Below are 12038 nucleotides of genomic sequence, written 5' to 3' on the forward strand. Positions count from 1 at the left end.
GCAATGAAAGTCGTCGAATTTTCATCAACTTACTTTGGATTAACTGTAGATAGAGAACAGCGTAGAGACTGCCACTAGAAATCAATCAATGAATCGTTACTAGAAACAATTATTTGAGGTACAATGAGACATTGAACGCATGAATTCTATACAACCCTACATAAGTTCATCTGCTTTCTATACACCTATGAAAGAATTGAAAAAAAACCTAGTGCTCTTTCAAGAAAATTCACGGGGTATTTTCGACCATTGTACTATTCCAAAACTGCCGTTTACTAATCCAAAATTATCGCTTGAATATTCTCATAATATGCATTTCGATTGATCATCAATTGACTGTCACTAGAGGGGATTTAGTGAAAAGCGCAGTATCATCGATAAATTTTCATTATGGATGATTAGGAAAATTCATGGAATAAATCGTTTTGCTGTGAATGACAGTTGATTAACAGTCAATTCACTATTATTCGATATTTTTTCAAATAAAAATGTTACTGAAAAATAAAAATTACGCTTAATCAATCGTTTTATGACACGAAAATACTAGAAAAGGTGGATTACTTACCCAAAAGTTCTTCACTTGGACGCAACACTCATGAAGGATCATATTTATTTCTATATTCAGATCGAATATTCTGATACATAAATGTCATCTCAGTCATTTGTAAACTTACATGACTGAAAATTTGCTCATTGATTATCATTAACCAATATCGGTATATTCAGGCGATCAATTGCAATTTCCACGATAGAATGCGAAATAATTTCTTACAGAACCGCTCGTGATTCACACTACTATCGAATAGCGTTTATTGGACGAGTAACTTTCACATGATCCCTCAGGAAACCCCTGTACTATCCCACACGACCCTCATATAATTAACATTTTCTATAAAATCCACATTAGATCTCCACAGGAGTCACATATGACGCTCTTGAGCGTTGCCAGAGTCCTGATGTTGACTGTGTTGTAGCCAAAGACTTAAGGGGGTCGAAACTCTCTATTGACCGTAAATTGATTGTCAACGTGCAGTCTAAATTTTCCCGAAAGGTGGATTGCGAAGCAGCCTTTTGGCCGTCTATTGACTGTGTGCTCAGTATTGATATTTCATCACTTGATTCCATCTCCACATTCAAAATGAATGGTTATTTAATTTTGAGTTAAAGTCGAAATATCGCTACTAATACATTATATCGAACATTATCAATTTATAATTTCGATAGGAAATATTCTTCTGTAATTTTTAATAGCTGCTATTTTATTATGATGGAGTACATCACCGGTTATTCCTTTTTATGATATCATCATCTCAATTTCATGATATTTTGATAGAACAATGTTTGTAGGTGTTGCTGATAATCAAAGCTTGCGGCTCTTGCCCACCTCACTCTTTTTTTATTTCAAGCTGTATCTAAAAAGGGTCAACTTCCTTCCGTTATGAGTTGATACTTCGTCTTCCCATCCTTTCACGAAAATTTCCTCTCGCACAAAATTTCTTGCTCTCATCTCTTTAATTATGTCTATAACAAGAATGTGATTTTATTATTTTTTCGGCTTTTACTATATTTCACTTTCCATACCTGTAATGGGGTCAATTTCATCTTGTGTCACCAGTCTAGCACCGGTAGGCCTCACATTGTCTCTGACTGTCAATATCTTTTTTTCCTCTTCGCTCCAGAATTTCTCCACTATCAGATAGACTATTCGGTGAATGGGAGAAATATAGTAAAAGCCAAAAAAAAATCAGGCCCGGTCGCGCGCTCCCTCTTTGGGGTATGACCGGTAGGGGTTGGTGGGTGTGGCCCATTACGGTTCGAACCAATAACTTCCCGACCATTTGTTTTTGTTGACGCTGGGGTCATGCCACAGTGAATGCGGCGCACGCTATACGCAATGCTAGTCATTGTCNGGCCCGGTCGCGCGCTCCCTCTTTGGGGTATGACCGGTAGGGGTTGGTGGGTGTGGCCCATTACGGTTCGAACCAATAACTTCCCGACCATTTGTTTTTGTTGACGCTGGGGTCATGCCACAGTGAATGCGGCGCACGCTATACGCAATGCTAGTCATTGTCAGAAATACTCGGAAAACAGTTGGATAATTATTTCATGCGTTGCATGCGTTTAGCGTTGCATCCATTGTGGCATTACCCTTAGGGTGATTTTGCAAAGAACGCATTTGCAATTTAAGTCAACTCAAACTTCAATCAAGTTTGAGTTAAACCCACTTTACTTGACCCACTTCATAATTCTCTCAACTCCGAAGCTGATCCACTTAAAAGTTTCCAACTTCAAAGTTGACCAACTTCAAAATTTTCTAACTTTAAAGTTAACCCACTCTAAAATTTTCCAACTTTTCTTTTTTTTAATTGCAAAATTCGAAAGTTTTATTTAAAAAACTCAACAACCACTGAGGCAATTTCGGTCAAAATCCAATGAGAAACAAGTTATGTGGAGACGCATCGATTACACAAAATTAATTCAAATCCCATCGTTACCTTAGGTAAAATGGTCGAATTTCTATGAAATTAACGCTTTTTGGCATTTTTTTACAAGTTTTATGCGGATAAATAAAAAACCGCTGAGTCAATTGTTTTCATAAACTAATCAGTTCTAAGGTACATGAACACGCATCGTTTGAAGGAAGAAAAAAGTGGTAAATTATAAACATTGGAATAAATTGCGTGGAATAACAATTACGAATCACTCTTTTCAACTTCTATGTTTGAATAATTAAGCAACCACAGATTGTTTTCATTTATTCATCTATTTTCAAATTTTCCCTGCTATTAGGAATGAATGAAGAAGAATATCATGAACATTCCAAGAATGAACTTACTGGATCGTTTGCATGAATAGTGTAATCTTTCATTGAAAAGCGAAATCAACGTTCCAGAGGTCGAATTGCAACAAAAGAAATGAGAATGTCCTCACTTCAAAATTTTTCAATTCTGAAGGCAGCCCACTCAAAATTTCCCAATTATCCAATCAAATGTTAAATCCACTTGAAAATTTTTGTCCACTTCAAAGTTGAATGCACTTCAAAATTTTCTCAACTCCAAAGTTCATCTACTTGGAGAGTTTTCTACTTCGAAGTTGACTCACTCCAAGATTCCCAAACCTTTTCTCCAATTGTCCCTGTTTTTTCAAATTGCAAAATTCGAAAGTTTTATTGAAATAACTAAAAAACCACTGAGGAGACTTCGCTCAAAATCCAATTACACTCAAGATACATGATAACACAGCGATTACACGAAATTGATTCAAATTCTATCGTTATTTCAGATGAAATCTTCGAATTTCAGTAAAAATAACGTTGTTTGACATTTTTTCATAAGTTTTATGCAGATAGCTGGAAAATCGCTGAGGCAATAATTTCCATAATCTAATCAGTTCTAGTTTACATGAAGACACATCGATCAAAAAATAAAAAAGTTGAATCGGTTCGTTCGTTCCGGAGAAATCGTTGGACGAAATTTCACTCACATCTGGTGCTACGCAAGCACATACACACACACACACACACACACACACACACACACACATTTCATTAGAAACGTTTCAGGATGACTCTAGAGGTCACGAAACGTGGACAAATCATCGAAATTCAACATTTCATTTTCGGGGTCACTACAATAACTTCCTCCCTTCGGGTCGGGAAGTTAAGCATAAAATTACATTCTTGTTATAGACATAATTAAAGAGATGAGAGCAAGAAATCTTTTGCGAGAGGAAATTTTCGTGAAAGGATGGGAAGACGAAGTATCAACTTACATCGGAAGGAAGTTGACCGTTTTGAGATACAGCTTGAAATAAAAAAAAGAGTGAGGTGGGCAATAGCCGCAAGCTTTGATTATCAGCAACACCTACAAACATTGTTCTATCAAAATATCATGAAATTGAGATGATGATATCATAAAAAGGAATAACCGGTGATGTACTCCATCATAATAAAATAGCAGCTATTAAAAATTACAGAAGAATATTTCCTATCGTAATTATAAATCGATAATGTTCGATATAATGTATTAGTAGCGATATTTCGACTTTAACTCAAAATTAAATAACCATACATTTTGAATGTGGAGATGGAATCAAGTGATGAAATATCAGTACTGAGCACACAGTCAATATACGGCCAGAAGGCTGCTTCGCAATCCACCTTTCGGGAAAATTTAGACTGCACGTTGACAATCAATTTACGGTCAATAAAGAGTTTCGACCCCCGTAAGTCTTCGGCTATAACACAGTCAACATCAGGACTCTGGCAACGGTCAAGAGCGTCATATGGGAATCCTGTGGAGATCTAATATGGGTTTTATAGAAAATGTTAATTATATAAGGGTCTTGTGGGATAGTACAGGGGTTTTCTGAGGGATTATGTGAAAGTTACTCGTCCAATAACAAAACTAAAGACAAAACTAAAGCCGTTGTATTTAGGGAAGGTGGGAGCCTGAGCCCTTCTTTGAAATTTATTTATGATGGTAAGGTCCTCGACATTGTCTCCTCTTACACATATCTGGGCGTTCTGTTTAGCAGTTCTTCTTTGGGTGCTCTTGCAGCTCGTAAGGCAGTACATAAAGCCAATCAAGCCAGTAGTACAGTAATTGGGCTTCTTGCTCGTGCTAAATGCAATTCGTGGCACTGCATGGCCAAGCTGTTTGAGTCTATCTCCAAGCCTACTCTTCTCTACGCGTGTCCTGTCTGGTCTCTGGACTATTTTGATCTTATTGAATCGGTTCAGTCAGCTTTCTTCAAAAGATTATTATGTTTACCTAAATGCACTCCGAATTGTGCCTTAAGACTTGAGCTGGGCTTGGTTAGAGTCGAGCATGCTGTTTTGAGTATCACGATTAGCTACATAATTAAAATTTTGAAAATGTCGGATGATAGATTACCCAAGATCTGTTTTAAGCAACTGGTGGAGTATGCAAGCAACCCTAACCCATTCAAGGACCCTGTAAAATTCCGAAAATTCAACTGGGCGACTAGAATCAGGGAATTTCTGAAGCTAGTTGATTGTGAAGAACTCTGGGAGAATTTTGATGTTAATGCCTGGATCAGAGAAAAGGACAATTTATTGTGCAACTACAGAAGGATTTTGATTGAAAGGGACCTAGTGGATTGGGGGATGGTCACGCATAAGATTCCTATTGACAGAGGCCCTTCTTCCTCTTTTAATTCTTATCTCACCCGGAGATGTCCGATTTCAATGTTGAGGGCTAAAGCTCAGTTAAGGCTAGCCAGTCCCTACAATTGCAGATTCGTTATTAATGGAAATGTTTTAAATTATACCCCTTCGAAATCTGTAAGTGTTGTGACCTCGGCCTTATGGAATCTATTCTGCATGTGTTGGCTTTCTGTCCCTTCTACTCGGCTCCTCGCTTTAAATTTGTTTACCCGCATTTGTCAGGTCGGTCTTCGGCCGACTTTCTGGCATTTATTAGCTCCCCCGTCAAAGCCTCTACCAGGGCTCTTTTCTATTTCCTTTTCGCTGCGCTTAGTCTTAGAGAAACCTTCCTTGAGAAACAAAACTCCACACATATTAAACCCGACCAACTTATCACTAAATTCCTATGTTCAGGTCTGTCGAATGTAAGTACTTCTTCTAATTGATTATGTATGGATTAAGAGTTGTACTGTTGTGATCTCATTTTTTCCAAAAGTATTGTATTCTTTTATTTAGTTTTAGTTATGCCTCTGTTGCCATTCTTGTTAGGTTTAAATTGTCAGTCACTGCTTCTATTCTCTTTATTCTAGTTTTTAAGTCCACCTTGTACATTATCTTTTATTGAAAATTGTAATGAACGAACCTCACCTGTCATAGGGAGTCCACCCCTTTGAGACAGGCAAATAAATAATAAATAATAATACTCGTCCAATAAACGCTATTCGATAGTAGTGTGAATCACGAGCGGTTCTGTAAGAAATTATTTTGCATTCTATCGTGGAAATGGCAATTGATCGCCTGAATATACCGATATTGGTTAATGATAATCAATGGGCAGATTTTCAGTCATGTAAGTCTACAAATAACTGAGATGACATTTATGTAACAGAATATTGTATCTGAATATAGAAATAAATATGGTCCTTCATGAGTGTTGCGTCCAAGTGAAGAACTTTTGAGTAAGTAATCCACCTTTTCTAGTATTTTCGTGTCATAAAACGATTGATTCCTAATAAATTGATATTCGAGAGTCAATGAATAGTCGTCTCACATTTTTTTTGTAACGTTAGTCTTCATATAAAAACGTCAATCTACTGACAGTAAGCGTAATTTTTATTTTTCAGTAACATTTTTACTTGAAAAAATATCGAATAATAGTGAATTGACTGTCAATCAACTGTCATTCACAGCAACACGATTTATTCCATGAATTTTCCTAATCATCCATAATGAAAATTTATCGGTGATACTGCGCTTTTCACTAAATCCCCTCTAGTGACAGTCAATTGATGATCAATCGAAATGCATATTATGAGTATATTCAAACGACAATTGGCAGACTAAGTATATGTAGCCAATCCAATGTTACTTTCTCATTCGTTATGTGTAATTGAACCATCTTGGAGGTAAGTACTGCCATCTCCCATATTGGCTAGTAGGTGTTATTCCGGATATTCTAATAGGTGGCAGTATACTTCCATTCTGATCTTCGTTACCAACCGAATAACCTTTACATTTTCAGCATCTTGAAATTTTCAGACACCTCCCATATACCCGTCCCGCTGGTTTGCCGTCGGGGGTAAAAAGGTAGGCAGACGCGTACATGGATTCAATATCGAGGGACCGGCGGTCAGGCGTCTCGTAAACCTCATAACGAGTTATGATCGTCTTAACAGCACTGTTAGATGTGGATATGTCTATGGTTTCGTTTTGAGAGGTCATTCGGTAAAAAAAATGTTTATGCAGCCGCGCCGTCTGTCGGCGATACTGACTGTCGATACATTACCAACCGTCCATCGATCAGTAAGATACCGACAGGTTGTTAGTCATAGAAATTTCCAGTGCAGAAATTTCTAGATTCAAAATTTCCTATAAAAGACGTATCGGCACGCCATCAGTCGTAAAGTGGCAATCAAAGAGTTAACATCGTATAAAGTAAAGAGTGTGAATATCTGGTGCAGTGGTAAGGTCAGTCTAGATATTGGCCTGAATACGTCTATAGTTTCAATATGGGGGTCATTTCAGGAGATGGTCCTTATGTGCAGCGCCATCTATCGGAATTCTAGAAAATTCTAGACATTTCGAGGTAATTCGAGAAGTTTCCTGAAATTTCGCAAATATTTAAGGAGTTTCTATAAATTTCGAGGAAATTCAGGGAGTTTCTAGAAAATTCGAGAGAATTCAAGGAGCTTCTAGAAAATTCAAGAGAATTCAAGGAGTTTCCAGGAAATTGGAGGAAATGCTAGCACTTTCTAGGAAATTCGAGAAAGGAAAGACCATGGACGTATCCACGTACAATTACAGCTGTATCGAAGATACAGCCGCCTGTAATTTTTTTGACGCTATTTCTCGATTAAAAAAGAAATCAACGGAGATTGTTTGTTTAAAAAATATTGATCGAATGTGGCATACATTGAATGCTGAATACATCGTTTTTTCCAGTGCGCTTCGACAATTCTGCAACAAGATAGCCGCAGTGGACATCTCTATTCACTGAATCAATAATTATTACAATATTCAATTTTTCTTCTGTCGGTGGCTTTCCAGGGGTTCAAACAATCTCTGAAAAAATTTACTTTATTTAAATTTAGATTTTTTTTGAAGAATTTTTTGTATGTATGGTAGATGTTTAAGGTTTGCCGACTTTTACGGACACCGAAAATCGAGGATTTTTTCGGTTTCTTACTGGGATAAAAAATTAATTAATCAATTTAAATACTTGAAACTCTGTATTGGATGACTAGAGTATTTTTAAACCTTACTTAAAAATGGAGTCGTGTAGATATGCCTATTCTACTGGATAAAACCGAAATTTAATTCTCAATTTTGGAAGGTCAAACGTTTCAAGACAACGTTTTTAATAAAAAGTGCCACTTTTCACTTAAAAAATGAAATTTTTGCGGATACATTCGGAAGTTTACTATACCAATGAAATTGGTAGAAATAAAAAATAAAAAAGATAAATAATGAATCAAGTAACCGGTCGAAGCATTCTGACAGCAAGGCTCGGCCTCCTGCTTTTTTCACATTCATTCGGACCTTCGAATGAGCAAGATAAGATGGCAACATTTATAAATCGCCCAAAATCATTGGGAAAAATCTCAAGCGAATAAATAATAGTTTCTCCCCAATCTTTCAACACCTCCGGCTGCCGCGTGAAGGGTGAAAGTTGCGCGCGCATTCACCCAAGTCACGTCGAGACGGTAAACTCCTTGTGGCGATGTGAGAGCAGTTCAGTACGCCCGTAACTATTGTCCGGTGAATTTTACCCAAAATTTGTCCGAGAAAATCTCACGCAAATCACCACTACCCGTGATAGTTCTCAAAAATTGCATACAAAAAACTATTGAACCCCCGTTCGTTCAACATCGCGACAATTTAAAGACTCACAACGGCAAAAAAAGAATCAATTTTTTTGTACGCAAAGATTATTTGCAGTGTTTGACAAGTTTTCACAGAGTTTGATAAGTTTTTTGTGAAATGGCAGTGATTTGTTACCAATTGCTCCTTATTATTGGGGCCCTGTGTATGTGTATAAATGCATCAACAACCCAAACAATAATTTTTAAATGTTGTAAACAGGGTGAAGAGTTGGAGGAATCTGAGAGTGATGGTGATGGTGTTGATAAGTTGAAATGTGTTCTGAATACCAGAGTCTGGGTGCCAGTGATTTATTCACCATCGAAGAAAAATATCGTTCCCCATCCCCCGTCACATTGGAAAATTGTAGAGGGAAAAAGACCAAATTGTGGTGATGGGAAAGTACTTACCTATGTCCCTTACAATTCTTACAGTCCTGTTATTATTCTTGACGTTGGAGATGCAATTCTTGACGGTGGCAGCGGCGATACCTACGACTCCAGCGAGTATTGTGCAGACACGAAGGCATTACTTGTGTGTATTCCTAGAAAAGTTGAAGCGAACAGGGCTGCAACCACTATGAGGCCTAAAGTGCACAGGTGTTGTGGTGAAAATGCGGTTTTCAGTGAATCAAGGTTTGTTTACATTTTACAATCATGAAGGGAGAGGGGGAATTAAAGTTAAGAAAATTTCTCATGGAAAACACAATAAGTAGATGTTTCTAAGTGGAGAGATATGAATGGGTTGTAATTCTATGATTAGAAACCTTCGCTTTGCTTTGTTATGGAGTTAGTGATGAGTTCAACGATAGGTTAGTCTCGGAACTCCCACGAGTATTTCGAGTTCCCGACCTTTCTCCAATTAATCCCAGGAGTATTTCGAGTCCCCAATTATCCAATTAATCCCCAGAAGTAAAATAAATTCGTTTACCGTTTTGAATATGTTACTTTATTTTTAAATATCAATAATCATTCAAAATTTCATCTGTTTTTTTTATGTCTTCATTTTAACTGAGCAGTCCATACGCTGACAGGAAAAAGTATGAACTTTATGTGAGCAGTTGAAACTTACATTTTTCCCGTTTTTCGATATGCTGAAATAGAATTTGTAACTTAGCCCGCAATGCAGTTACGCAATCAATAAAAAATCTTGAAAAAAAAAATTCTAAGAGAATTAGAATTTAGAGAGAAAAAATTTCCGCTTCACCCAGCCGAGAATCGAACCCGGGTCTCCCAGATACGCGCCGNAAACACCGCCTAACCTCCTTTAGGCATTAAAGAATTCTAAGAGAATTAGAATTTAGAGAGAAAAAATTTCCGCTTCACCCAGCCGGGAATCGAACCCGGGATATTTACAATTCAATTATTTAATAGTATTTTTCGAATATGTGATTGCATGTGATTGCAGGAGGAGCCGAAGGCTAGTGGCATATTCACGAGAAAATTTTTTTTCGTCATTCCGGCCGTAAGGCAGCAATTTATGAACGCGTCGCGAAATATCATTTCGCCGTATGTCGAATGAAATATCATTCGACATATGGCCTAAAAAAAATGTTCTTGCTCATATGATTGCGACCCTCGCCTTCGGCTCGGGCTGCAAACTCATATTCGCCAGAAAAGTTTTTTTCAGCCTAATGACGAAACATACTATTGCCACACAGTGACGAAGCATATTTTTGTCAGGATATTCGTGAGCGGTTTTATAGCAAGCTCAGTATGCGCGAACGAGGCTTAACGAACTGAGTGACAAAAATGCGCTTTACGCTGCCATCCTGAAAAATATGAAAAAATGTTTCAAGCAATAGTATATTACATGCCCGAGCCTTGGAAAACAGATTACCGTGGCAAGCACGTGGGGGAGTGTGATATGTTTTTCATGGCGAGGTGTGTATATTAATTTACAGGTCCCGTGACACGAAAACAATATTTCTAGAAATCTAACGAACAAAATAAATTTTAATTTTTGGAAATGGGTCACTTGTTGCGGAAGATATAAGACCTTGCAACAATTGGGCGGTTATGTTATTTCTGATGGGTGGAGTGACGTATAGACCCATAGGGTCTTCCGAGTCAACCGAATGAATAGAATATTCTCGAAGAGGAAAAACATTCAAACAAAAAAGTTGCGTCGAAGGATATTAAATTGGTTTTTTTATTCTTCTAAAACTCATAATCTTCGGTTAAGATTTGGCATTTTCAATATGACCTTTACTAGGGGTGCATGCACCACTCCAGGCATTAGAAGTGATGTGAGCGTCCAATTATTGCAAACTGCCATATTTTTCGCAAAACTGGATCGATTTCCAAAAATTCATTTTTACCATTCAAAATTCATTTTGTTCGTTAATTTTCAGATTGTTTATTTAAAACGTTTTGTAAAAATTTATAAAAATGGCAGCGTAAAACGCACTTAAATAATGAAATTGTTAATAGTCGTCAACTGCATAACTGTGTTGCGGACTAAGTTATATATTCGGTTTGAGCACATCAAAAAACAAAATATGTAAGTTTCAATTGTTCATATCAATTTCGTACCTTTTGCTGTCAGTGTATCGACGAGAGGAGGAAAGTGGAATTTCTAAGAGATGACGTTTTGTTTACTTTTCCCGTTTATTTTTCCTTTACATTTTCTTGGGTAATTCCGAGGAGAAGCAAGATGTTTTATAGAGCTTCGCGGAAACTTTCTTGAATATGTGATGGGGCCATTCCTATCGACTTATGGGCTACGTTTTATTACTTAGAGATCGCCGAGCTTCAACGCCCGTCCGAAGCTTGACCCATCCTCGACTTGCCGAGTGTTGGTAAACAAGCTTGGGCCATAATTTAGACGTATGTTAACCTAGCAGGCAAAAGGAGCAGAATCTAATTTTCAATATTGGATAATTTGCAGCTTATTATGAGCTAATTTTATATGCCTTCAAAAAATTGTTTGCTAATACCCTTTTTGAAAAAAACGTGTCTCTGCTAGCTTTTTTGTAAGTTAGCAGGAAAATTATTTAAAAAATCAACAGAATTTGATTTTCGATATCGGATAATTTAAAGCTAATTAACAGCTGATTTTCTACGTTTTCAAAAAATTTTCAGCTAACCCAGTTTTTGGAAAAACGGCGTCAATGCTAGCTTACCGCAAGTTAGCAGAAAAAATGGTTAAAAAATGAACAAACTTTCGTTTTCAATATGGGATAATTTAGAGCTCATTAGCAGCTATTTTTTTACGTTTCAAAAAATTTAAAAAAAAAACAAATTTTTTTCACAACAATTTTTTTTCTAAATTTTTGTTTTTTGTTCACAAAACGGCGCATTTACATACTTTCGACTAAAATGTAGAAATGAACTAAATCTCATGCATAAAAGTGGCAAAAAAATCAGTTTTGACATTGGATAATTGAAAAATCATTATCAGATAATTTGTTATAATTCCAAAAGTTTTCATCTTTATGCCGTTCGGAAAACAATAGCGTTGCGGCTTATTATGAGCTAATTTTATATGCATTTGAAAATTTTTCTGCTAA

General features: G+C 36.8%; 1 protein-coding gene across 1 annotated transcript in view; it reads left to right on the forward strand.

Moving 5' to 3' along the window:
* The first annotated feature begins 8421 nt into the window (after positions 1 to 8421).
* The window catches only part of LOC107045490 (probable G-protein coupled receptor Mth-like 1), a 39104-nt gene continuing 35487 nt past the window's right edge, over positions 8422 to 12038 (forward strand). The window contains exon 1 of the mRNA XM_015267792.1: positions 8422 to 9162. Within this exon, the coding sequence (XP_015123278.1) occupies positions 8648 to 9162 (515 nt within the window). The 5' untranslated portion in view covers positions 8422 to 8647. The remainder of the gene's footprint in view (positions 9163 to 12038) is intronic.

The sequence above is a fragment of the Diachasma alloeum genome, unplaced genomic scaffold, assembly GCF_001412515.2.
Source record: "Diachasma alloeum isolate Michigan unplaced genomic scaffold, Dall2.0 Dall_scaffold_00956, whole genome shotgun sequence".
Lineage (NCBI taxonomy): Eukaryota > Metazoa > Arthropoda > Insecta > Hymenoptera > Braconidae > Diachasma > Diachasma alloeum.